This window comes from Phalacrocorax carbo, chromosome 4 (assembly GCF_963921805.1).
Source record: "Phalacrocorax carbo chromosome 4, bPhaCar2.1, whole genome shotgun sequence".
NCBI lineage: Eukaryota > Metazoa > Chordata > Aves > Suliformes > Phalacrocoracidae > Phalacrocorax > Phalacrocorax carbo.
In genome coordinates this window covers 14,923,057-14,950,678 of record NC_087516.1, presented here as the reverse complement: position 1 = coordinate 14,950,678, position 27,622 = coordinate 14,923,057, and the positions used below count along the sequence as shown (strand labels likewise).

At 42.9% G+C, this 27,622-nt stretch overlaps 2 protein-coding genes across 5 annotated transcripts in view; one reads left to right on the top strand and one right to left on the bottom strand.

Moving 5' to 3' along the window:
* Positions 1 to 452: 452 nt before the first annotated feature.
* On the top strand, positions 453 to 22,984 carry NSG1 (neuronal vesicle trafficking associated 1). 4 transcript variants are annotated; one of them, XM_064449125.1, is made up of 5 exons: positions 465 to 800; positions 1,339 to 1,492; positions 4,984 to 5,100; positions 16,656 to 16,766; positions 22,608 to 22,984. In XM_064449125.1, exons 2-5 carry the CDS (start codon positions 1,364 to 1,366, stop codon positions 22,806 to 22,808), a joined length of 558 nt encoding a protein of 185 aa, XP_064305195.1. In that variant the 5' UTR covers positions 465 to 800; positions 1,339 to 1,363; the 3' UTR covers positions 22,809 to 22,984. The 4 variants fall into 4 exon arrangements, with proteins under 4 accessions (XP_064305197.1, XP_064305198.1, XP_064305195.1 ...); XM_064449124.1 differs by having other exon boundaries at positions 471 to 800; positions 1,342 to 1,492; XM_064449127.1 differs by lacking the exon at positions 16,656 to 16,766 and having other exon boundaries at positions 453 to 800; positions 1,342 to 1,492.
* Positions 22,985 to 23,453: 469 nt separating this feature from the next.
* STX18 (syntaxin 18) overlaps positions 23,454 to 27,622 on the bottom strand; it is a 70,314-nt gene continuing 66,145 nt past the window's right edge. The window contains exons 10-11 of the mRNA XM_064449123.1: positions 27,493 to 27,573; positions 23,454 to 25,768 (exon numbers count right to left, since the gene is read on the bottom strand). Coding sequence (XP_064305193.1) covers positions 25,673 to 25,768; positions 27,493 to 27,573 — 177 coding nt within the window. The 3' untranslated portion in view covers positions 23,454 to 25,672. The remainder of the gene's footprint in view (positions 25,769 to 27,492; positions 27,574 to 27,622) is intronic.

Sequence of the window (27,622 nt, the reverse complement as noted above, 5' to 3'; positions counted from 1 at the left end):
ACCCGGGCTGCAAAGCTCTGCAACACGCATCTACCTTGCAGCGACGCGGGCGCCGTTCCGATACTCGCATTCCCCCCCGCCCCGCTGCAGAGGCAACTGGGTCCCGCCGCCCTGACGAGCGCGCTCGTCCTTCCCCCGCTGGAGCGACCGAGGGGGAACAGGAGAGGCGCTGAGGACGAACCGCACCGAGCGGTGACAAACCCGCCGGCGCCCCCCGCCTCAGCGGCCGGCGCCCCGCGCCCAGCCCCGCCGCCGGGGAAGGCGAGGCCGGGCCCCCCTCTCCGCCGCCGCCTGATCTAGCGCCGTTTCCCCGCCTGAGGTACCGGGGCTCCCCCGGGGCGGCAGCAGCCCAGCCGGGAGGGCCCCACCCAGGGGGCAGCGGGCGACGCTGAAGGAGCCGCTAGCACTGGGCGCGAGCAGCCACCGCCCCCCGGGCCGCTCGGCTCGGCTCGGCTCGGCTCCGCCAGGGGAGGGGCGCGGAGGGCGGCGCGTCTCGTCCCGTCCCCCCGCCGCCGCTGCCGCCTCCTCCTCCTCCTCCTCCACCTGCTGCCGCTGCGCCAGTAGCTGGCTGGGGGGAGCCGCCCGCCTCATCCCCGCGGGGCCTCTTTGTGCTGCTGCTCCAGAGCTGCCCTCAGCCAGGCGGCTGCGTCAGGGCCCCGCCGCTGCGGCCGCCCAGAGTCACCCCGCGGACGGAGAGCCGCCGCCTCGCCCCCTCCCCCGTCCCCGCTCCGCCATTGCTGCGCGGGCCACGGCGGAACGACGCCTCGCCGCCCCCCGAGGAAGGACCGGGAGCCGCGGCGGTGAGTGGCGGGGCCGCTGCCTCACGCCTCGCCGTCCCTTGCGGAGGGGCCGGGAGCCGCGGTGGTGAGCAGCGCCGCCCGCCCCCTCTCCGCCCGCCGGCCGCGGGAGCCGTCGCCCCTGCCCCTGTGAGGGAGACCGGGGAGCGCCATGGCGGGGCGCGGCGCGGCGTGGAAGGGCGCGGGGGGCGAGGGGAGCCGGAGCTGGGCGGGGGCCGGGGCCCTCCCGCGCCCGCGGGGCGATGCCGCACCGGGGCGCTGCGGGAAGTTGCCCCTCGGATCTGGCTAACGTGTCGGGGATTTGGTTTGGTTTTTTTTAAAACTTTGACAATAAAAGCGCTGGCCACGTTCTTACTTCCCAAAACGCCAAAATGTAACAGAGTCACAGCGACGGGCGCGTAATTTCTTTGGTTTTTTGGTTTGGTTTGGTTTTTTTTCCCCGTAAGATCTTTCGGGTTCCCCGGGGCTGGGAAAAGGTGTGGTGCATCCCGAAAGTCTTGACATTTTTGCCTCTCTGTGCGTGTGTGCCTGTGTGTGCCAGCAGAACATCCCTCTATCCTGGAAGAATGGTGAAACTGGGGAATAATTTCAGTGAGAAGAGCACAAAGCAGCCCCTTTTGGAGGATGGATTTGACACCATCCCCCTGATCACACCCTTGGATGTCAATCAGCTCCAGTTCCCACCTCCTGATAAGGTACAGTAGGCTTTAGTTTCCACCCTGGAGAATCACACCCAAATCTCAGGCAAACAACAAAAGAATAGGTTACATGTAACAAGCGGCTTAGAAATGTCAAGAAATAGAGAGCGTTTTAAGGCATGTTAGATCTCTCTGGGGGAAAAAAACCTAACAGTTAAGCTAATGAAAATCCAGTAGTAGTGATTTGCATTAAAAAGAAGTGGGGAAATATTAGCAGTAAGCATTATGTAGATTTCAGTGCTGCTGTATGAAATATATACACATACACATGGAAGCTTCTCTGTGCTCTATTGTCGTATCCCTTCCTATCCTGTATCTTTCTTTTGTGCATCCAGAAGGTACGGTGTGTTCTCTGTGAACAACGTGAATTTTCTGTCTGGAAAAAGCCCCCCTAATGGGTGGATAAAGCACTGCTTGATGTCTCTGCAAGATGTACATGGGCAGACTGGCCACAGAGAGAAAGAAATTCTGTTCCTTCTGTGCTTCAGTAGGAAGTTAATCCTAACCCTAGACAAGCTGAAATAACAAGATGAGACCAGGTCATTGAGTTTTCTCTTTGGCAACTTATTTTGTTCAAAACCCTCCAAATAGGTGATTCATATGCTCCGTAGCTAGAAGGGTGTAGTCCATCATGCTGCTTACAGGTGGGAAGGGAAGTGTGCATCCTGCATTCCCCGTTCTGTGGCTTGATTACTAAGAATTTAATTTTAAGGATTTGGGAAGGTGATGTGGTAGTCTGTAAGTACGTTTATTCTCCCCACAATAAAGCATTCAGTAAGTGTTACTACAGGTAAGGCATACAGTAGTAGGATACCTTCTCAGATATTTCAGTATCCTGTTTTTCAGTATCCTATTTTAGTAGGATACTCACTTGCACATTTCTGACATAGCATCTGGCAAAAAAGATTTGTGGTCTTTGGAAAATACAAAATTTAACTGGGAAATGATCAGTAATACCTTCATGCTGATTTTTACTTTTGGCATTCTCCTCCATGAGCTCAATTCTACTTTTAGATAAACTGATAGCTATGTGATCCTCATAGCTCAAAAGAATTCACATAATCTTATCTGAGGGTAAAGAATTTTAGCTTGTGAAATTTGCTTCAGTAGAGTGTTGCTTGCAGGCAGTACAAATAAATTGTACCTCCATTTTAACTGCTATCAACATCATTCTGTGTTGTGTGTGGTGACCAGTTGGCAGGCATAAACGCAATAAGCCGTAACAGCTGTTAGAGAGCCTGAGGGTTCATTTTCTGCCCTTGGTTACATGGGTGTAAATCTTGTAACTGAGGACAAAACTGCACCCTAAGGCTTTAAAACAAGTTAAGCCTTACTGTGTCTGATACGCCTGCCAACTGGTGACTGGGTATAACCGATTACCAAGGACCAATGTCCAAAGGAATTTGTTATGTTGCTGCACTTCTAAGCGCAAGTCTGACCTAAGGACCTGTATGGTAGTAGGTTTAACCTGAGCAGAGCCTCTGCAGTGAGCCCAGGAGGTTCTGTGCCAGTATGACTGCTCCTACTTGAACGGGACAGAACTCCTCCCACCTTCACAGCGCTTGCCTTGAGCGAAAGCAGATGTGCAACTAGGCTAGAAGCTTAAATAAAGGAATATTTGGTTGGCTCTTCTACTCTTTCCACCGTCTATTTCTATATTAACTTCCCTTTCCCTTCCTTTTGCAAACATAGAGGGGGAAAAATAAAAACACGTATTTATTGCGCCTACTAGTTTCTTTCTCTAACTATCTGGTTCGTCATGTCTGTGTGTCTTTACTGGTTGCTACAAACTGTGAGGCAGTAGTAAAGCAACTGATGTGAAGAAAAGGAACAGTGTTAAGTCAAGATTGACACACAGATCAAATTCTGAAGTATGAAGATACTGGTGTATAATGAATAGGAGTACGTACTTCATATATATCTGCGCTTATTATTCACTTACAAGGTTCCAGTACGGCAGTGAAGCATAACTTCTTGAACAGTAGTGACTGCAGTGCTAAGAATTTGATGATTTTGACAGCTTCTAAATTAGAGGGATGAACTGATATAAATTCAGTTAGGTATGTTAAACAAAAGAAGACATTACATAACCAGGTAGATAGAACTGTACGTTCAGTGTCAGCTGAATGTGATTTGAGTTGCCTGAGATTATGCAACATAAAGGGGGACGAAGGAAAGTAAAATGTTAAAAACAGTTTAAAAACTGCCTTCAGACAGTTTACTTTCATGATGCTGTTGAGCAATCATAAAGTTGCATAGTTACAATTGTTATTATAGCTGAAGTAGGTTTAGAAACTCTGTCTTGCATGTATGTGTATAATGCTGTAAAAGTGTCTAATAAGCGTTGTGGCACTGAGTCTAGGTACAGTTACATTCTAGATGCCATTTCAGGGAAGTGAGGAGATGGAACCCAGGGCTTTAATTTCAGTACCTAGCTACCTGTGAGTGTCACAATCTTCCTAATTTCAGAATAACGTAGTTTCTAATGGTACCATGGGCTGCTCTAAAGATAGAATCTGGTCCTAAAAATCTAGAACGGTCTAGATATTCTTTAGAACAACAGAGAAAATTGAGCAAATCTTACTAGCACCATCAGTACAATAAACTGTACCCTACCTTGAGAATGATACTTTGAAAAAGATCCTGAAAAATTGCAGAAGACAAAAATGAGGCTAATTGGTTAGGTATGTGAAAATTTTGTACAATCAGAATGCCTAGGAGAGCACTAGAGAGATGGCTGACGTAATGAATATTTTAGGAATACAGGTACAGTGCTAAGTTTTGTAGCTTGGGACAATACTTCATAGCAAAGAATAAACGGAAGTTAAAGAGCCTTGTGTGTTTCAAGAAATCTCATTAACACAAGGGTTTGTCTGCATCTTGCCGCTTGCAGCTGGTAATTCAAAAGTTAGATGTTAAAAATAAGAGTGCCAAGAGCTATAGTCTAGCATGTGGTGAGTAGCAACTAGAGGGGTCATTTCACTTCTTTTAAACTCAAAATGCTGCTATCAAAGAACATAACTATTGGCAGCAGCATCATCCGCTAGATTTGTATTGGCACTCTTCGATAATCATGTCATCCTATTGGTCTCCGCTTTGAAATCCCATTAATGGGATCTCCTGAAGCAAAAGGCGGTGGTTCTTTTCAAACTATACAAAGTGGGAAGCTTCGTGATTTGGATTTGAGCTAAGATGCTTGCCTAGTATAGCAGCACAGTACCACCACTACTGAAAAAATGGAACGTTTGTGAAGTTGGTGTATAACAGGTCCATCTGAACCACTTGGAGAGAGAATTTTGTTGATGATTGTTCTGACAGGAAGAATAACTAACAGCTTCCAGCTTCCAAAGAAGAGCTACACAAAGGGTGGGGGGAGGGGGCGGAAACCATTACGCTAGATGCACTTGTAAGCAGGTAAAAGAAGAGTTAATGAATAAATAAGATTCCTGTGGCTAGTTTCAACTGACAGCTTTATTTTTTTTTTAAAGGTTGTGGTTAAAACAAAAACAGAATATGAACCTGATCGCAAGAAGGGGAAGTTCCGTACTCCTAAAATAGCTGAATTCACAATCAGCATCACTGAAGGGGTTTCAGAAAGGTTTAAGGTAAGCAGTGCTATCTGAAGATGTTAATGACCCAGTTGTGCACACAGAAGTGCTTAAAATCAGTTGCTGATCGTGGTCAAAATTGGCTATAACTAACAGAGTGGCTGTTGTTGGTATAGCTGGACATGAGAAAAACAAATTCAGTGTTATGATAGTTCAGTATTTAGCAATTAGAAGCAAAAGCAAATCTTGGAGCATTATTGCTTGTAACCCCTCACCAGCAGATGAATTCAGAAAGCACTTCTGTCAGCATGTGGGTTTCAGAACGTGGCTGGCCAGGTTGTATGTGGGCTGCACACAGGTAGCTCTCATGGCATGGATAAAGCTCTTGTTCGTGTTGAAGGACAGGAACCATGAGAGTTTTGGCTTATTTTTCACTGTGGCCAAACCATTCTCTTAAAAGCACTGTCATAGTCCATTATGTATTTTTTTATAGTTAAATGTATGACTTGGCAGCTCAGGGATGTATACCAGAGCTCTTTGCTATCAGTTTTCTTGGTCCAATTGTATCTTACAGCTTGGTGATGACTGTTACTGGCAGATGGCAGTTCAGCAAGAATCTGACTCAGATTTACTCTTCAGTGTCCACACCCCTATTACTCACCTTACTAGTCCCGGGGGAGAGCTGAGAGCTTAACTGGTGCAAGGATTGAATTACCTTTCCCCCTTCCCACTGGAGGATAGGTTTTCTTCCTCTGTGTAAGTAAAGCAAAGCAGGAAAGTTGGCAGTTCAGCTCATGCTTTCCTACCTATTCTCTTAACAAAGGAAGACTACAGCTTTTCATTGCTGTTAATTTGGCATCTTACCTAAGGATGCCAAAGCATATTTAAACAGTAGGCAACCACACTCTTCAGTGCACCAGTACAAATACATTTGGAAAGCCTGATGTTTTTTATGAGGGAAGAACGCAGTTTCAGTAAAGATGTGTATTCTCTTTATATTGCACACTTCTAGCCTGTTTGAGTGGTAGGAGTTTTAGGGCACACCCAAAGATTCTGGTTATGTCATTTGGAGAATAAAACACAGGAGCTGTGCCTGACCAGTGGTTCTAAAAGCGGCCCAGCCCCAAGCCTACCTCAGAAGTGTATATACAGCTCTCTGTGGAATCAGAGCGTGCTAAACAAAGAAAGTGAAGGCTCAAGGAGGGGTTAGATGCTTTGGCTACAGCTGCAAAAGAACCTTGCAGGGTGTTGCCAGGATAAATGTTTTAAGTGCAGGTCACCCGGTGGAGTCTTCAGCCATTCAGTGCAGCATGTAGGCTCCCAGTAACCTGTGTGGGGACCCACCTTAGGTAGCTAATAAGAGATGTTGGACGTGGCAGGGATTTACTAAGGAGGTAAGAAACCTAGTTCCAGTTTTTGTATTCCCTGATGTGGAACAAGGGCATCTCATCCTTCAGGGAAAATGCTACATTCTGACCAATGTTCTCTCTTTCTCCTCCTGGCACCATAGTACCAGTCCTTCAGAGTAATCCCCTTCCTCTCAGGTGAGGGTTGTGCACACTATATTGTTGGGTAAGATGCAGATGGACAGCTCAGAAAAAGAAGGACTTATGTCTGGCTGTCTTTTGTGCATGTCCTGGTCACACTGAGGTCATCTGAAAATGCTTACTATGTTGTAGGAGAAAAAGGGCAGAAGGTGTTTAGTTTGAGTACCCTGCTATGACTTCGGTTCCAAGCAACTGAGCAGGACCTGTGCCTGAGGAATTTGCGCTTATCTACTAGCTGTAGGGACTAAGGGATTTTATCGCTCAAACATTAAATTCTCGATAAGGAAGGGTTTTGAATATCTTAGTTGCATCTAAATGTTTTGCGCATCTCTTTGTAGATCTGGGTTGTTTCTGTCTTTGCTGGGAGAGCTGAGCAAATGAGACCTTGCTGAACAATAAATAAATAGCTTGTCATGCTGTTGGGTAGTCTCTTCTAATTCGAATAGCTGAACAGTTAGAAGCCTGATCATTTTTGCATTGCAGTTTTATATGCCTTTGGATGGCATACTTAAATAAAATGTCTTTTAGATATTACTTTATGATGATCATTCTGGGATTAATCTCATACTACAGGGTTGCTAGGTTTTGCTGCTAGGTAACTACTGCATCAGAGAGAGGTTTCAGTAAGATTTGCTATGTCTTGGGAATTGCAGGGTGATTCACACTGTGGCTGTAAGTCTAGGCTTCTAAAGAAGAGTGTGGGGGTTGATCAATTAGGAAGATTGTGGTTCAGTTAATTGAAAACAATAGTTTCTTGCAGAACGTTCAGGTCCTAAAAATGTCCCTTAATCTCTATATAACAGTTTTAGAATGGAATTAATGCTGCTTGCAACATTTTAAAGAGAACTGACTGTTTCTCCAGCAGGGATGATTGTCATATTCACCACTCCCAGTAGTAAATATTACATGAATAATTGATGAAATTTCATAAATATGTAGATGAAAAGTACCAATTGTGTGAGGTTTTCTCCTGGGTCCTTATTAATTGTGAACCATCATGTTAACTGCTGCTGTTGACTCTGAGAGAGCAAAAGGATATTTGTTTGAAAATTAAATATTTGCTATAATTATGAAATGCATTATTTAACTGGTGGGATATTGACTTTGGCTTGTGCTTATGAAGAAAGTTTCAGATGCCGTTTTAATGACTCTAATACTGTCATCACCGATGCATAAGCTTGCCACAAGCCGCAGCCCAAATGTGCTAAAAATAAAAAAGTCAGTCAGTGGTATTTACAAATAATTCACATGTGCATTCTAAGATGTACTTCTTAAATAAGGACAAAGCAGATTGCATTTTTTGGATTCAGCAGTGCGTATCATCTAAAGCTGTTCTTCTTGAGAAATTATACATTATAACAAATGAAGCAACTCCAGCATGTGCATATGTCTTGTAGATCATTTGGTGTTTTAGCAGCTGGGTGAATAAGAAATTATAAAATGCATTTTCTGCATTCAATCCACATTACCACAGTTATTACAACAGAGCTGAGAATGTTTACAAAGAATACAGCAAGTATAATTTTCCTGTATGAAGCCACATTCTGAATTCAAATCAGAATCTGTCAGAAGAATGTGAAGAATTCCTGATTCCGAGAACCCTGTTGTCTTAATTTAGTTTTATGGCACTAACCATACCAAAGAGGATGTGATTTTCTCAATGACAAATAACCTTCAGTGAAAATAGAAGTCTTGCTTTTGTTCTTTGAGCAGTGTAGGCTAATGGGGGGAGCTGGTCCTTCACATTTGGAAAGCAACTTTGAATGAGGCAGATTTTTCACTCCTGTAAATTGTCAGCTGTGTAGGGTAACACAACAAGGCTGAAAATGTTGTTTCAGAGGAGTCTTGTGAATCAGGACATAGGAGGAAACTGTTGCAGGATAAAATTGATGGTATAAGTTACCCAAGGCCAAACCTTTGCCTCCACCATTGACAGGGCATTGTTTTTACAAACTCCAGTTGGATTTTGTAGTGGGATGTCTGTCCTGGCACCCATTGGCTACAACTGACAGTTGTGCACAAACACACCAGTTTTAAAAAAAAGTCTGTTGTATTAAAGCTTGAGACTTTTTTCTATCTTTGGGGAAAGCTGAATAAAGAACATTCAGAAGTATTTTGAAAGCAAACACGTTTCGCAATAAATTTCAAGCCTTTAAATAATCCCAAGCTGTGGTATGCCTTAAACCGTTTGGTTCTATTCAAAGGCAATTTAATTCTTCAGTCTTCATCCTTGACATCTCTGCATACGTCTAACTGCAGAGCCAAAGCCTCAAGCTTATTTCTGTGGTAAAGACCATATGGTGCAAGCCATGTACTGTCAAGTAGCAAGCGATTGCTGAAATGTCTGCATGAGGTTATGGAGGAGGAATCGAGACTTCCTTTCAAAATCAGTTCTCTTGTTTTAAGACTGAAAAATATATGTAACATGTTTAAATAATCCATTTATGATCTGTCTTAAGGGGGTGTTCTTTAAAACATGTTTCTGTCATAAGCCTTTTTTTGCCTGTTGTTCTTAGTAATACCGATGATGATTATTGCTGCAAAAATAATCACAGACAAGGAAAATACTTCTCTGTTGATTTCTGTGTGATTACTCTGTGTGTTGAGTAGCTCTTGCTCCCACTTAAAAAGTCAGTTAGGTGCATGAGATGTCGGCTGATTCCTGTACAGCATATCACTTCCTTAAGCATATTCTGTGTCTGTCACTTAGTGCTGGAAGAGTGACAGGTACTTACTGCCATGAATAGTTCTGATTTCTTCAGTAGAACTACTCACAGAATTAAAGTTGCTCACAAATATAAGCATTTGGCAGGCTTTGAATTTTTCCTTTATTACTTCAAGGAAGAAAAACAAAGGAGATTCTTCTTTCAGCGTAACTGCTGTTTTAAAACAATTGATGTAAGAAAAGGTACTGCATGGCAACTTTAGTTTTTCCATTTTTTTAAATGTTTGATAATTCTCTCATATGACATTGACAATCCTCCTGCTAAATTTTTGGCTAAAAGGAATTTATTTACAGTTAGAGCTGGAAGATTTAAGTAAAGTGGATGCCTAACAGCAGCTCCCCTGCTCTAAGTCAGGTGTCTTCTGCCATTGCATCCATTAGAAATCCTTTTCTTGGAGCAGAACCAGAGATGCTGGTGACACAGAAGGTGTTTTTGGTCTCTCCAAAGATGTAACACTTACATAGCCTTTTCTCTTCTGCAGTAACCTTTTCCAGCCTTTCTCCTGGATTCAGTAATAGCTTCTGGGTTTGCATGGGAAAGTAACAAAGTTTTTATCTCAGGGCCACAGGGTTTCTTGAACTGCTTCCTTAGATCTCGGTAGTTAAGAAACTAATGTGTGGTGCCGTGTGATAGAAGATGATGAGAACACTGTCGTGAACAGCTGTGTTAAGCCACAGTGCTAGACTCTCAAGGCCACTGCCTTGTTAACCTGTTTTTGGCTGACAGTGTCTCCCTCAGGTTTCATTAATCGACTCCCACGCAGGCTGATTCTGTTGTCTTGCACTGTCGCTGTTAATAAGCACCGGGTATGTAGCTTCTTTTCAGTTACTCTCCTTCATGAATCTATCTGCCTTTCTTGCTGCTACTTCCAGTCATCTCCAGGTGAGCATCCGAGGCAGTTCTCTCTTCCTCTTTGTCATCTCTGAGAAGGACAGTCTTTTTATTTCTCCTGCTTCTGTACAGTCTACCCCAAGACTATCATCCTCTTTGAGCACAAAGGTTTGATGGGAATGTTCTAGTGAAGAAGTTGAGTTCAATAGATTCCAGTCACAATGGCTAAACATGACATTTGATGTTAGACATACTCTTCTGAAATGAGGCACCTGGTTGTCTTGTGAGTCACTACTCATCTTGTATATATATGTATATTCCTAAATCAAGTATTGGAAACTGTACCAAGTTGTTCTGTATAATTTGGATTGCTCTGTAAATGAATACGAGTCAAATGTTGCATGTATAGATGTGAATGTTCCTTTTTTTCTTTCACGTTGCCATTTACTTCAAATGGAACATTTCTTATTCCTTAAGCTCATTGTTTCAGGTGCGTCTTTCATGTAAACTTCTAGGGACAGGCCCAGGTAATAGCGAAGAAGAATATAATTTTGGAAAAGCAGGAACGTTAGGGAAGAGGAGAGCTGATTTCAGTGTTCTCTAACATGCTGGTAGAGGGCATTGTGCAGCTGGAGATGCAGGATTTTAGTGGAGAGAGGTGAAATGGAGGTCACAGCCGTTTGCAGGGAATTCAATGTGATGTTTTAGGAATTTTAGTCTGTGGGATGCAGCCAGACACAATCTATTGTAATTACAGTCTGCCTGCCTAAAATTCTCATGTAGTTTAAATTGGATAGCAATAATCTTAATTTCCTGTCCTAAATGGTTGTACAGAGTTGCTGTATTTCATCCCAGAGGGCTTTGCGTGTCACTGGTGAGCAAAGCATAAATTGGTTGTAAATCACTTCACAAGAAAGGTGCCCTATAAAAGTATGTCTTCACTCTTTTTGCTTGGTGCCAGCACCAAGCCTGTGCCTAGCACTTTACGGACAAATCAGAAATGGAAGTTGTGTTCCCAAGAGGCTGCAATTGAAATAGATAATGCATAGATGTAGAGCAGAGATGAGATGTGACCAAGTGGCAGTGACTGAGCAGTGAAAATTACTGCATGTCTTGTTAGCTCCACTTTAGTTCCACTTGTTGTAGTAACAGCATGCCCCTAGGTGGGTTTGTATGCTGAAAGGTGCATGACAGAAGGAAAAGCATGAAGGAAGGCAATGCAAACCAGCACAGTCAGAGCGGGTTAATGAAAGAATTGCAGGCAAGAGGAGGAGGCATGACGAGAAAGGTGGAGGTGAAGGCAGAGGGAAAACAGATGGCACCCAGGCTTTAGTGGGACAGTGGGATACAGGCAAAACAGAAGGAGAAAGAGCTAAGAGGAGCAAAAGAGGCGGACTCGTGCATGCCTCGAAACATGGCTTGCAATTTGTTCAGAAAGGGACAGGAGCCAGGAAAGGGTGTGAAGAGAAGCAGGCATGGTTGGTGTAATTGATGAATTTTGCCATAGTATTCTGGCTTGATTAAACAGGAAGCACAAGAAATGTTAGTGAAGTGAAGAATGAGGAGACTGCAGTAGCCAGGCAGAGAAAATACAGCTTGCAGTGTTTTGCAGCTGTGGCAAAGTAGGATGGACTGATTGGGAAGATCTAGCAGATCTTGATGGTAAGGCCTTATCATGAGATGTTTACATGTTAGTGTAGTTGTCAGATCTGGTGAGTTTTATTTGTTCGGCTAAATGCTTACAGAGACTGAAGACAGGTGGTTTTGCTGTGGGTACACTTAGTTCATTCATTAATCATCTCTCACTTCGATTACTGTAATGGCTTCTGGCTAGACGTTATCCTTCTTCTGCTCTTCACTTACAATCTATTCAAAAATCTGCCACATACATAACATCTTGTAATCTTTTCTGTTCACTTAGTTTTGCTGCCAGATCCCCTTAAAACCAACTTTAAAGGTCACTCTCAAGACAAAAACAAAACCGCACTTTAAGTTCCTAGTTGAAAGAAACAGTTGGTTGTGCTATCTTTTAGTTATTTTATTAAAAGTATTTTAAAAGCCCATCACTCGTGCGGTGTGACAGGCATCTCAGAGCTCTGCACGATGTACATGACAGTGAACGATCATAGTAATTCAAAGACTCCTGCTCCTGCTGCGTGGGGTTCTGCACTCAACCAACTGGCTACCACAAGGAGAAGAGAGAGATTCAAGATTTCCTTCTAGAAGGGAGAGAGTGGTACTTGCTCATGCATTGCATCCTCTCCTACTTTGAAGAGAGGAAGAAGGCAAGTTGCTGCTAGTACCTTGGTAGGGAGAATAACTTTCCTTTAGTTTATAGTGAGCGTGCAAATTGGCTGTGGAATAAAGCAACAAAGCGGCAGCTTTGACAGCGCTTGTGATCTAAAGAGCAGCTTTTCACCTTCCCTCTTTCCATGCTTTTATTTCTGAAAAGCATCTGGGAGGAGAGGGCTGAGAAGGTGAGGCAGAGAGGTAGGGTTGTGCTGTGTTACTGGCAGGGGAGAGGAGCTGGCTGCCGCAGGTTCAGAAGTGAACCTGGTGATCTGACGATTTTGGACCATCAGTGGTGGGTTATTATGAAAGTAAAGGAAAACAGCTATTGGAAGGCAGAGAAGGATTTTCAGCTTGCAAGGGAGAACTGGATTGGATTAACAGGTGGTTGGGGTCACCTTGGAATCCGGTGATGGATTTCTTTCCATCTGTGGTGTTTGCATGTGCGACTGTCCTTCACTTAAATAGAAGTTACTTGTGTCCTGAAGGATGGTAAGAGAAGGGGGTGTCTCTTCTTGTAGGAAGGAGACGAGCTTACTTGATTAGGGATTTGCAAATGGAGTGTGATTGCAAATTATTGGAGATAATGAGAGTAAAAATGTACATGTTAATACCAAAATTAATAACATTAGGAAATACAGTAAGAGACAAAGATTCCTTGAGAATTATGAACCAGGATCCCTGAGAACTCTTCCTGGTGGCTTACTGTGTGGCCATGGAAGAACCATGCTGGACGTGACTTGTACAAGCAGTGAGAACTCACAGCTCCACCATGTAGGTCAGTGAAATGGGTAAATGCTCCATGTCTCAGCAAATCAGCCCTGAAGCTGTGTCTCTGCAGCTTGCCAGGCTCCAGCAATCTGCACAGCGCTGGGTTTTTGACCTCTTTCAAAAAACATAATTACTTTCCAGAACGGTTTCAGTGCCTTGGAGAGAGTGATTCTGCAGTGATTGTGGAATTACAAATATTTTTCTATTGTCTAATATTTGGTCTCAACTATGAAATAGCTTGTTAACTTTACTGTATGTTCCTGAGGCCTCATCTGTATGTCAGAATGGTTATGACTGGGAAATAATGTTATAATTCTACTATTCTGTGTTAGTAGGATTGCCAGGAAATACGGTTAAAATGCTTTCAGATCTGAGAATATTTTTCAAAGCATTTTAAACCATTTACTCCTGCCTGTGGAGGAGACAAACGTGAGCTGAATCGATCTGTGCCATAGCAGTTGTTCTGCTTGGTGTCTGTGTCCCATGTCGCAGGCCTGTGCTCCTAGAGAGAGCAGGCTTTCCTGAATACAGTGTGGAATGTATCTTGTAGGGCATGGGAAGCTTCAGCAAAAACCCCATCTGGATTTTATCTTTTCTATCCCTACTTTCTCGTCTCTCTTCTCTGTTTCTTCTCTAAGGGAAAGAGCAGTGGCTGTAAGAGAAAAAGAATGGCATAACATACACTTAGAGTCAGCGGGAAGCAAATGACCCAAAACCTGCAACTAGGACCGGGCTCTGTGTGTGTTGTAGAGCTGCTGGGCTGGGTGAGGAGTGTTCCCTCCTTTCTGGTTCCTCATCTTCCTATGCTGCCCAGCAGCTGCTCGACTCAGCAGGGGAAGGTGAGCTGGGCCCGTGGCCCCACAGGCAGGCAGGGCTGAGGCCATGGTTGAGGCCCGGGCATGGTTGGGGCCCCTTGGCCTGGTGGAGCAGGTGGGCCTTGGACATCTGCATACAGGTACAGTGTGACACAGGCAGTGTGTGGGACTTAGAGATGCTGGCGAGGCAGTCAGGAGGTGGGACAGGGAGCCCCAAGTGGGAACTGCAAACTTAGGGGAGAAAGGTCAGTTTTTCAGGAGGCTGGAGTGCTAGGAGAATTTCTGGGGGAGAACAGAGAATAAGGCTTGTTGCGGTTGTGGGGAGGGGAGAACACTGGAAGATGGGATGCAAGGTTTGGGCCAAGCCAGAGGACGAAGGGCATTGTACTTGTGTATGCGTGACAGCTGAGGAAACACAGGAAGGGGCCCCAAACAACTGTACAAGAAAAAAAGGGAGAAGCCTGATTAAAAACATATGAGAAGGGCTGAGCTAGGGCATGGATTGGCCAGGAATGGGGGGGTTATGTTGTTTGTTATTGAAGTGGGCCACAGGAAATGACCAGAAAGGAAAACGCGCTTTGTCTCTTGGGTTCATGCAGGACATACTGAGACATGGGACATGGGAGCAGAAAATAGGAGGTTGGTAAGACAGAGTGATCTATCCTGGTTAACCTTTGTGTATGCAAATGAATAATAAACTTGGGGAAAGACTAATTGGATTTGAAAATTGATGTCAGTGTGAGGTTTTCAGAGGGTGATTAAGAATATGACTTTTCTTTTTTTTGTAATCCAGTGACTGTTCTGAGAAACTGAAGACATTGCTATTATCCAGAAAGGTCCTTTGCTCCATGTCTCATTTCAATTGGCATCGTTACATTAATATCTATATTTCTTCTGCTAAATTACTTCCTGATCTGCAGTTCTCCGTGCATCATCTTTAGGCCTCCTTTCTTGGCTTATTGTCTGTCTGTCAAAAATCCTTATAAAATCCTTGGCTTCAGCAGCACACGATGCTCCCCAACCTTGTTTCAGCCAGGAAATACAGCACTCGCTGCTGTCTGCCCATGTTGAAGTTTGCTTCCCTAGCATGAGAAGTCCCTAAAAGTTCATCTTAGTCCTTCAATGTACTAGTCCCACTGCCACCCACAGTTTGCAGTATTGCAAATCCTGTTAGTTCTGGGGTTTATCACGAAGGGAATGTGTGGTGTTTTCTTTTACCAAGAGGCAAAGCTACAATTGTTTTTGTTGCCTTCTCAAATACCAGATTATTCTTGTTTGCATAATAGACCCTGATGTGCCTAAGCTCTTTTTTTAGGAGGTGTATATAGCTGGCTTACTCATCTTTGTTTAAAATTTAGATGGTATTATGCTTTGTTTTAATTAATCACATAATCTTGTTTGTTTCTGTTTATTACTGTTTCTTACGCTGTAGCACATGCTGACTTATTTCTAACTTGCAAAAAAAAAAGCTCAACCACTCTTACTCCGTAAGCTCCTGGGGCTGCTCATTTGTCTATCAGTAGAAGCTTTAGAATAATAAAAACACACATCTGGGACATTCTCCCAGGTCATGAATGTTATTTGCTCAGCTCATACCTTCCATAGAAACAGGTCTGAATTAGGGGGGCATTGCAGTGTAACTGCTAGGCCAAAGTCTTGTGCTTTCTCTTGTCAATGGGTGAGGTAATTCTGGAGGTAGCTCTGTCTCCTGCCTCACCTAAAACGCTGTCAGTCTCCAGCTGCCTAGAGTTTATTCGTGGTAAGGGTTAGCTTGACACTGACACTGATTTCAGATTCAATTCACAGTGTGTCTTGGATTTTCCTCCAGCCCAAATTCAGGACCAGAGAGGTACTTAAGGACATGGTGAAGAGTCAGTGCCACGTAACACAGTCTGTAATGGCTTCTCTGTGAGCACTGTGGAAAGAGATGCAACAGAACTCCTCGAGGCTAGCCCTGTGTTGAACATGGTGTATTCCCTTATGGATCTGGCAGTGAACTACTGTACAGTCTCTGTGAGATGATGTAGTACTGTTTCAACCTATAAATGAAGGAGCATTGAGCAACCAAACATGCAGACTACTGGTGTAACTATCCATATATTCTCATAGCAGGTCCAACAAACTCTCATCCTAACAAGAGAGGGCAGACCTTATTTTCTCCTTGCCCTGCTAGAGTCACCTTTGTATTACCTGGGTGACACCTGTGCCAACTTACTGGCCCCTGACTCCATTCTTGAACAGGCACGGGGAAAACAAACCTGCTTACCAGCTGACATAAACTAGACTTACACTTACATCATCCAAATACTGAAAAGGCAGCAGACCCAAGCTACCTTGATGTGTCCTTCTGGCCTCATGCATGCACTGGGCAGAAATGCAACCAAAAAAGCCTTGCAGTACAGAGGCAATGGGCCACTGACCAGATCATCTGCTTTCTTCTCCGAGAAGGGGGAGGTAGAAGCACTTACATGCTGCTTCCCTGTTCTCCCTCAGTAATTAAGAAGCTGATTTTGTCCTTTGCTTGAATTTACTGTGAAGTGCACTCATAGCTTGCTTCTGCTGCCTACAGTAACAAACAGCAGTATAGTAAGCACTGCATTACTAACAAAAGCATGTTTTATTTTTCTTTACAGGTAACCGTGCTGGTCCTTTTCGCCCTTGCGTTCTTAACATGTGTTGTATTTCTGGTAGTCTACAAGGTTTACAAGTATGATCATACCTGTCCAGAAGGATTTGTTTTCAAGGTAAATTGCATACACATTCTAGAAAAATAGGACAGTATGTAATATTCCGTGTTGCTTTCTGCATAACCTTAAGTCATGCTGATTTGCATAGAAATTTGTTTTCATAGGTTAGTGTGCTTCCTGTTATGTTTTTTTTCTGTTTAATTTATAATTGAGGTTGTACTATTACACAATTTTCATAATGTTGTTATTTTGCTAATGCTTTAAACATTGAAAATACAGCAAAAGTCCCAACACCAGTGTCCTTCAAACCTACTTCATCTGCAGTTGTCTGGTCAAAGCCCTCATTTTTTGGTTCATGTGGTTTAATGTCACATGTTCCTCCAAATTCATGTGTCTTAGGAAAGAAGAGAATGATAAAACCTGGAGGGAAAAAAAGACAGACTCTGGAATATGTGTCAAAGAAACAGTAGAGTGATGCTCTCATTAGGAGCAGCAGAGCTACCTTAGGGTTATTTTTGTAGAAAGAACTTCTTGTTCTAGAACAGTGACCTCCGAGCCCTACTGCCACAGGCCAAAAGTGATGTCAAAAAAGGGAAAACACATTTATTGGAAAAAAAAATACTGGTGCTAACTGAAAGGGAGGCTGGGGCTCACTTCACTCGTGCAAGATGATAGTGCTGGCTCCTCAGCTGTGACCTGGGCTGAAAGTCAGAAAGGTAACATTGATTTCCCAGTTGTAAATTTAGCAGTGTTGAACTTGGCTCTAATTAGATGAGAAAAGTAGCAGCGATGATGGCATTCTTCCCTCTAATTTTCTTAAGAATATTTAGTCACGTAATGAATCAAATGGGTACCTAGTATGATCTTCAAAAGGATTTAAGAAGGAACAGCTGCCTCAGCACTCTTTCACAATCTTGTTCAGGATTTTTGATTCTGTCACTTCAGACACATAAATATCCTAAAAGAATCTAGTCCAAAGTTATAATCAGTGACTCCCTGCTGGATTAGCTTGGCTCCAAGCATTCAGTTTTAGGTTACTGCTTTCCCTTGGTTCAAGGGCAAAAGATACTGTGGTTAGAATATTTGTCTGTAACTCAGGAGATCCTGTTTTTGGTTCTGCTGTTGGTTTTGTGTGTTGTCTCAGACAGCCACTGAAACCCCGCTGTGCTCATGTCTCATGGGACAGTAGCTTTTTTTTTCTGAACTTTCTCTTGGCTTTGAGCAGTTTGGAATAAGGACTGTATGTTCCTACCGAGCCTATCTTGATGTGATCCTGACTTGACAGGAATGGCCGGTTACGTGCTCCTGTCATAGGTCTAGTAACAGTCTGCTGCGTCTGCTTCCTTTCATACCATGTTGTCCCTTCGTTTGAGTTGCAGCCTTCTGGCTTCTTTTTTCTTTTCTTTCTAGTGTCACAAACATTTAAGGGGAGAACGGTTTCTTAGCTCTATTTCAGTTGCACTGTGAATGGAATCCAGTTGGGTTTCTCTCCTTAGGGCCCTGTGTTTGAAACAGAGGTTGGGCACAACGTCCCATAGCTCGTGCTTTGTTTTCCAGGTGCAGCACACACACAGGGCTGCGTTACTATTACTTACCCAGTGTTGGGTTTTGTAGAGGCTGTTTCCTAGCTGCTTGATGGCATAATGCCAAGAGACACAGCATCTTTGGCATGTAACTCTGAAGAGTTTTACAGGTTAAACACATCAGCAAATGATACAAGGCCTGAAACTACTAGTGTTGACATGAATTTATATTTGTTCCCTTTGCATCTTTTTTTGGGAGAGTCCATAATATGTCATGGCGTAGCTTGGCACAAATGTCCTAAGAGAGATGAAGTAGCCTGTCACCTTGTGACCAGTCTCTGCAGACTGGCTTTGTGCTTCAGGTGGACTCAACAACATTCTCTGCCCTGAATGTCCCCAGGCTTTGGATGCTGATGTGATTTCCTGATTAAGGGCAAAGGTGTCTCCTGCCTCAGGAAGCTTGGTACCATGGGAATCTCTGCATAAAGGCTGAGCTACCGCAGCTGTGAGTCAGACTCACTCTTGTCTGCTTTGATGCTCTCATACATGGAGCAGTTCCAAAGGTTTCAGTGTTTTCAGCCTTTCTGCTGTCCTACACATCCAGGGCTTGAAGGTGTACTTAAAAAGGTGCTTATTTTCCTTTGTATAGCGATCTTAAACTGCTTGAGCCTCAATTTTGTGCTTGCTCAAGCTTTCTGACACAGCTCTAATACTGCTGCTGCGCAGATCACTCCTCTGAAGCACTGTATACTGGCTGTCGGTGAGACTCACCAGAGTTTTCCTCAAAGACCTGAGTGCACTTGCATCACGGACTAATTCCTCCAGGGCTTCAGTATGCTCCATACTGCATCTGTTTAGCTTTTTCTGCCAAAAGGCACCTGCATTCTGTCAGACTCATGAACAGTACAAAAAAATAATTTCAGTGCATTAAAGGCAACACCATCATCTATTAAGTTTGGAATTACTGACCCAACAAAGTTAATGAGACAGAAGACAGTATTTGTAAGTGAATACCACTGGGGTCTTTATGTCAAAGGAACAAAAGGAGTCATCTTAATACAGCCAGATATAGACTGGCAATCAGGATTTTCTCTGGCACCGAAGGCCTTAACCCATAACTAATTTCTGAAATAGAAGAACTGTGAAAGAAACGAGACTGGCAGCTCACTCTGGAGCATCCCAGTTTCTCATCACAGAATCAGAGTGGTAGGGGTTGGAAGGGGCCTCTGGAGATCATCTTGTCCAACCCCCCTGCTTGAGCAGGCACAGCCAGAGCAGGGGCACAGGAACGCGTCCTGGCAGGGTGTGAACATCTCCAGGGAAGGGACTCCACAGCCTCCCTGGGCAGCCTGTGCCACTGCTCTGGCACCCGCACAGGAGAGAATTTTTTTCCTCATATTGACGTGGAACTTCCTGTGCTCCACCTTGTGCCCATTGCTCCTTGGCCTGTGACTGGGCCCTATTGAAAAGAGTCCAGTCACATATTCTTGACGCCCACCCTTCAGATATTTATAGGTATTGATGAGATTCCCCCTCAGTCTTCTCTTCTCCAGGCTGAACAAACCCAGGTCTCTCAGCCTTTCCTGATAAGAGAGATGCTCCAGCCCCCTGATAATCTTTATAGCTCTCCACTGGACTTGCTCAAGCAGTTCCCTGTCCTTCTTAAACTCTTCATGGCCTTCCTTATTACTTCTGGGAACCATGGCAACAAATAGAAAGGATGGAGAGAAGCATTCTCATAAGCTGAAGGTCTCAGGGCAGTGGCAGGATGAGAATCGCCACCAGTTTCCATTGCTCAGTCACTCTGAGTGCTGCATGGCTTGCCTTGATAAGGAGCTAAGGAAAGGGGGTTGTCCTTTGGCAGTGCGCAAGGAGCAATGAATAAAAGGGGAGGTTTTTCCCATCTTTCTAGAAGTATGAAATCCCAAGAGCAAAAATGCAGTCAAGATGGAAACTCTGCTGTGTGTTTCTTTAGGCTCGTCTGTCAGATGTTTTGTGTGTTTGTGACTACAAAAAGTATTACTAAGTCATTTTGCCTGTTAGAAAGCAAGTTGCTTCTAAAAGCAACAAAAGATTCTGTGGCCTTTTTTTTAGGCTGGCAGTAATCTTGGCTTGTCTTCAGCACTAATAATTATATTTGAATTTCCTTAGCAGATTTCATTAGATCAATGGATTGTGTTCCTTCCCCCATTTTAAATATTTTGAATTGTGACTACATCCCATGACTGGGTGAAATAATTACTACAAAGATGTCTGTGTCTACGTACTACTTAGTCATTTTTTTACATCAGAAGTAATGTTGGTTATAAACCATGGGTAACGCTTTCAGACGATGGCACAGTTGATGTAGGTGAACGTGCATATCAAATAGCTCTATTCCAGAGTTATCCTGGATGATGTTTTTTTCGTTTGTTTGTTTGTTTTTAAATCTAGGACCTGGCCTTGCAGCTGGCACATATGATTATGACCATGGGGAAACATCTGCGGACTTAAACAGTGCTGAATAGGCACAAGTGTCTACTTAGATGGGGTTAAATCCCCTCTGCTTTGTAGTGCTACTTCAAACAAAACTGTGAGGGGAGATTTGCCCTGGCTGCTACAAAAAGATAACAAACAAACTGCTTAACAAAAGATAACAAATAACCTGAACCTGGGTGGATGTGGTAACTGAGCGCTATTGTGAGTCTGACACACATCGAGGCTTCTGTCACACAAGCAGGTTAGAACCCAACTCCGTGGGAGGACTGTTAGAGTCTTGTGACAGCGAGCCTGCTTTTAGCAGCCAAATCTGCCACAAGATTGCATTCATCAGGGCAGGCAGGTTCATCAGACTGCCTGTAGGCCTGTTGTTTTGGCAAGTCTTGCTTTTTTCTTTCATACCTTTTGATGCTTTTTCCACTCTAACTTAATTTTAGGATGCAAAATTTATAATAAACCAAGACCGTCTGCTGGATCTTTCCCCCAGTCACTTTGTGTTTTATGATTTAAACCATTTGAAACCATTGTTACTGGTTATTTATTCCACTTTTTTGGGGGGGAAGGTCAGGAGTCAACCCAGAATTAAATGCAGACACATTTGAGGTAGCATCTGGCCCTAAAAACCATGGCATTTTTGCATGTGTTTCTGTGCTCAGGAATTCCCAATATCAAGCTTTGTTTGCGCAGTTCTGTGAGAACAGTAGCAGTTCAAAGTTGCTGTGCTGTAGTATTATGCATTTTTAGTCTTCCGGTGCTAGAAGCAGGAAGACTGAACAGCCTATTTCTTTTTAAAACAGTCAGAGAAGAAATGATTAACTTTTCCTCAAGCTGTAGCTACCTGTAGCTTATATTTTAGACTGTCAATGCAGCTGCCCAGAGGGCTGCCCCAGCACTCTGAGGTAGGAGGCAAGGCTGCCTGGATGGCAGATATGGCAGAGGACCTGCGGAGAGACCCGTGACCTTCTGGAGCAAACCCGGGGCGGGGTCATGGGCTACACCACAGTCATTTTTTTCCCCTCAGTGCAAATAGGTGCTTTGTAAGGTTTTTACTGCGTCATCACTGGAACGGCTGCTAGATGGTACCTGCTGACTAATCCACTGCATGTGCACAACTACTTTGGTTTTTAAGATGACAGCAAAGTTGGGATCCTATGTAGTGTCTAACTTTCTAAATTAGGAATTTCACTTTCAAGAGCTCTGAGCATCGAGCAGTTTCTATGTAGTGCTCTTAAGCGTCTGGGAAATTAAATTATGTAGTCCCGCAGCTAAAGATAGTGTTTTAAATGCCTGCTGTTGGCGACATCTTTTAGAGAATCGCGTGAAGTATTTTGTGTGTGTGCACACTTGTGTGTAGGCTTGGCCACCCACAATGTTTTCACCGTGTCTTATTTACTGGGCTCTAAAACTGTTCTTACCTTGGCAGCAATATATCTGTATTAATTTCTGGCCTTCAGACTGAAACCACCATGGTAAAGTGCCTGAGGCTGATCTAGCAGCAGGATACAGACATCTGTAGTTGTAGAGCAAAAGCAAACAGTTGAAACTGGGTGGGGAGGAAAAAAACAGCAAAATATGGCTGGAACTAGAGATTGAGTACATTTAAAAACAATTTTAGGAAAGCATGTTTTTTATATGTTCTTGTATATTCTGGCATATAAACCCAGATTGGTCTTCAGGCAAAGGCGCGAGTAGTTTAAGGATTGTAGGGAACATTCTGAACACAGCAGGACCATGCCGTCATTAACTGCTGTGTGCTGCGTCTTGACTCACAGAAGGGGGATGGTGGCTTAGACTAAAATGGAAAAAAAAAAAAACCCTAAACAAAGAAACAAACCTAACCTGCTTTTGGTGTGTATGGGACCGTATCTGTAATGTAAGTGATGGGTTTTCGTTTCAGAATAATCAATGCATTCCAGCTGGGTTGGAAAACTACTACTCTGAACAAGACTCCAGTGCTCGAGGGAAATTTTACACAGTCATAAACCACTACAATCTGGCCAAACAAACCATCACGCGCTCAGTGTCCCCGTGGATGACAGTACTGTCGGAAGAGAAACTATCTGAACAGGAGACTGAAGCTGCGGAGAAATCAGCTTAGTATGATAAGCTAATTATTAACACTATGTCATTTGAAGGTAACTAAGGGACTTTAAGGAACTTTTCATTAAATATAATTACGGATACTTTAGAGGTTACTCATGTTTATGGTGCAATTGCTTCCGTTTGCTGATACTGCTTTGCAAAAAAAAAAAAAAAAGAAAAAAAAAGGAAAAACCAAAATGAAAACTTGCTGCAGAACATTCATGGGTGTAAAACAAGGTGCATATCAGCATTGCTTTAGAGCTTTGACACCATTTTCGATGTTTAAAAAAAAAACAAAACAGAAAAAAACCCCAATGTTTGATGTGTTCTTGCAGTTGATTGGATACCGACAGATTTCTTTGCTGGATCTTTGGGGCTTGGACCTTAGATAAATCATGTGTTCTGTTGTCTGAACCGATACTTTGAGTTTTTTATTCTTTGTCACTTTGCAAACTGAAACACCTCAGCCATAACTAGAGTGATCTCTTGTTTAGGTGAAAGCTCTATCTAATATTTAGTTTTGGCTCAAGCAAGAATGCTAGTCAGCACTGATGTCAAGGGCATAAAGTAATGACTTGTATGGAGAAAGAAACTGTCAGGTAGCATTTTTCTTACCTTTCTTCCCTGTTGTTTATTTGTAAATGATAATGAAGTTCTCTGCAACAAGGCATGCTCAATGTTTTATTATTGCTGTCAACGGGATTTAACTGCATTTCCACTGTGGCTTTAGCATCTCGGTAAGGACAGCACTGAAACACAAACTAGATAGGCATTATGGAAAACACAGACAGGTCTAGTGATGGATGTTGAGGGTGGTGTGAAAAATACACAGTTCAGGATATTTCAATGAGAAACAGCATCTTTTGATGATACTTAAGAGGCAAAAAGCCTATTCACAGTAGATGTAGTGGACTATGTAATTTGTTGGATACAACAGAGGGAGTAAGATGTCTAAATTTTCTCTTTTATGACATTAATATTTTCCCCTTTTATTAATTAACTTTCAGTTTATATATAGTTTGCAGCTTGGTACTTTTTAAAACACAGCATCACACATGAAACAACAGTGTATTGGATGACACAACTGGCTGTTTTAAAGCTACAAGTGAATCTGAGTGAAGAGTAGAACTGTTCATGTATGGCTTGGGAGGGGAAAAGATGTAGAAGAACAGAGTGTTGTAGATGCACGTTAAAGTTCCATTGTAATTACAAACTTATCTATTCTTTGTGTGAAACCATGTTTTCATTTTTATTATAAATTTTAAATACAGATTACAAAAAGACACCTTATTAATTTAACAGACAAAATAAGCGTGTTAAGCAGCTGGGCAAGCAAGTCACCTTTTTGATTCATGTTAACTTGAATGGGACAGGTTGGAGTGGACATGTCAAAAGTTCCTCTTTTTTTTTTAATAGAAAAAATACAAAAATGAAGGGAAACCAGTCAGTATGGGCTATTTCTCAAGATCTGCAGTAGAACAAACAGGGTTAGCTCTACTTTTATTTTTTCCTCCAGTGGACTTGCTTTATCAACAGTACAGCAAAAATAACCATTACTGCTTCATTCTCTTGGCTGGATATGAAATGTGCATTACACAGTAATATCTGTAAAAGGCTTTTTATTAAGTCATTATGGTACGTGGAATGCATAAAAAGCAATAAATTATGTGCCAAATTTTTCTTTGCATTTAAAAATGTCAAGCTTATGTTAAGATACTCAAAACATACCACATTTGCATCCTCTAACAGGTGTACGCTTTATTGAGTGTGATAATTCACATGTAACTTTTGACATTTTCACTCTGCAGAGTAAATAAGGATGGTGCTGCTTGTTGCATACAGCGTATAGAAATGTACACTTCAGAAGACACATAGCAAGACACACATCTCATATCAATATATTTACAGAGGACATTCAGATTTTACAAGATGGAAAAAAATCTGTTCCCCAAGCCTATCATACATGGAAATGATTTATGATGCATCTCCTCCCCTCAAAGTTAGGACAATAAAAACTTTCAATGCACAAGTAAATGCTGATGAGAAACGAGTTATTTCTCTCTCTCTCTCTCTCTCATAACAATAAACATTAAGAAATATTAAACTTTATGGTCTAGGAGAAACAGATTGCTCGTGCTTCCTGAAGTCAAACCCATTTTTTTCTCTGCTTTAACATGAGGCAGTTTATTGATCCTTATTTACAGTTGCTTTGGAGACTATCTTTTTAGCTAACAAATTGCTCCCACTGTCAGTACATTGAAGAGTTTGGCTTTAATATCATCTGTCCTTTTGCTTTGTTCCGACATCCCAGAACATCTGTTTCACTGCACAGTCAGGCTGTGTTGTAGTCTCTCTTTTCACCCAGAAGTAAAGCTCCTCAGTTGACTTTTTATCATTGTCATTATTATTAAATCAACCTGATCTCTGACTCGAGCAGTTTCGAAGGATTAGAAGTAGTGGTCATACATGCACAAACTGATCACCGTGTACCCAAGTAGTATAATCAAATAAAAGCCTGAGACAGTGTAGATGCTTCTGTGCAGTAACAGCTTTGGCCTGGTCTGCGCGCTGGACGTTAAGCATCACGGGTGGGTGGGTGACCGTGATAGCTATCCCTCCCGCTTGTGGCTTTCCTAACAGCTCTTTCAAGGGTTTCCACGGTCTTTGCAGGATTAAGTGTGGTTTTATGTTGGACAGAGGGATTTAAAATGAATGCCATCAGCTGCCTCTGCACTGGAGGATATATACACATGCCTATTTACTGGAAGATATTTCCATCATAGCGGTATGAAAAAAATGCATAAAGATACAGGTATGCCACATATCCCACTCCATTGCAAAAAATGTCAAAAGTTTTACAAACAAAGCATTATTATATTTTTAATTATCATACCAGTCCAGGAAAAGCAAGGAAAATGAACACATCACAAGGAAGAACAGGATCCATACTCTAAATCCAGCATTGTTTTTGATGGCCTGTGAGGAGAAGGTGATCTCTGTTACCATCACCACTAAGCACAGAGGAGCATTTCAACAATGGCAGCCCAGGATGTCTGTTACTCTTCCCTCCCACAAGGGAAAAGGCAAAACTTGCCATTGATTTCAGGTAAACAGCCGTTGGGTTGGCTATACCTCTTCAGATTTTCTCTTAAAATTTGGTCATTGCAAACAAACCAACCCACCCACCCAAACCCACCCCCCCAGACCACCACAAAAAAACACCTGCAAGATCCCACAGTGGAAATATGCCCAAAATATTAACTACATCAAAATGTACATGCTTAAAGGTTGGTTTTAAGTTCCAAAAGTGAAATTCTGTGATGAGAAATAATGAGGCCTTCACCATTCTAATAAGTATCTTCTGACTTTAAAAAAACAAAAGGAAACAACAAACAAACAAAAGCCCCACACAAACCCCCAACCTGATGACTATTTCTGGAGGCTGATCTAGCCCTACTGATGGTGTATTTTGGTCTCAGAACAAGCAGAGCAAGGAACAAGTACTGCAAGTATTTTTCTTGGATTCCTCTTCCCAAACCCAAGACGGGCATATAGCAGGGGCTGGCTTCTCTCCCTCATTTTTCAGATCTACACATGGAGTAGATTTTTTTTTTTATGCGATACAAACATTAACGTGAGTGACAAAGTTGTGTATTTATCACCTTTTCCTACTGTTGCTCAGTGTGCGTTAGGAAACTTAGTTCTACCTACAAATGTGAAAAACAAAGCAAGAATAACTTCAAGTCCGTGCCATGTTGTTGAACCCTGATCTCTAACTGCGAGCACTGGGACCATCAGCTGGCATCCCTGTACCCTCCCCCAGCGTCCCAGCTGAAGTGCTTAAGAATCACGATTTAAAGGCAGGGTAACTGTGTGCCAAATCTTAGTAATGGTATTAAGTCTTGAAAAAGCCAAACGTCCTCCCCACCAGGTGCCATACCACCCCGCCGACTGGACAGCTACTGAATGCTCCAGATAATCTACTCTGTGGTAATGTGGTAATGTGGAAATCTGTTCCCAATATGAAATTTTAGGTCCTTAAGTTACTCTTGCGAATGTTCTTTTGATGCACTTCTCAGGAGAGCTGAGCAGTAGATAACTCACCTGTGAGTTACATATTGTCTGTACTTTCAGGGGCGGGGTGGGGGGAGGGGGACAGACCCAAACAACTGATCCATTTAGTGGCCTAATTTAAGAACTGTTTTTATTGAGATCTCAATTCCTGAAAGAAAACATCATTTCATTCTAATTAGTCGGACAGTGGGGCAGATTTGTGCACTAGGAGCACAAGATGCTGTCAGCATGGTAAAGACTCTTCTGCTAACGCTCACCATTTGACTCCAGTTTCAACAATTTCAGCACCATCTTTTCTTCCTGGTCTGCAATCCCCCCCCTCCCTTTTTTATTAAACAAACTTCACAGATGCTTAAGTGCTGCCAGGTGACCTTCATGTTTAAAAACAGCAGAGGCCAAGGAGATTTCTGCAGGCCTGTGTGGCTATTCAGGTCATGGCTAGCAAGACAAGCAACAGGAACTACAGAGAACCTCAGCTAACTTGTACGATTTTTCCAAAATCATGCCCTGACACCCCAGCACGCGCTGCAGCGCGCCGTGGGTGCGCTCCCTCGGGCTGCCTAAAGCAGTACTTGGGCAAAACTCAGAATTAAGGGTCAGTTTAAACCACAACTTGGAGGCATTACCTCTCTTATGTCTTCGTTGCCTTCTTTGATGTTCTCTGTTGCACCCACAACTAATTGATGGATATTGTCAATATCGGTTTCCTGTAAAAAAAATTAAATGTTGAAACAGTGATGAATTTTAGGAAAAACA

Excerpts from the sequence above, each read along its gene's own strand:
- NSG1 (XM_064449125.1), top strand. The coding sequence starts at position 1,364 with ATGGTGAAACTGGGGAATAATTTCAGTGAGAAGAGCACAAAGCAGCCC. Across the intron at positions 1,493-4,983 it reads AGTTCCCACCTCCTGATAAG|GTTGTGGTTAAAACAAAAAC; the intron begins GTACAGTAGGCT and ends TTTTTTTTAAAG. Across the intron at positions 5,101-16,655 it reads GGGTTTCAGAAAGGTTTAAG|GTAACCGTGCTGGTCCTTTT; the intron begins GTAAGCAGTGCT and ends TTTTCTTTACAG.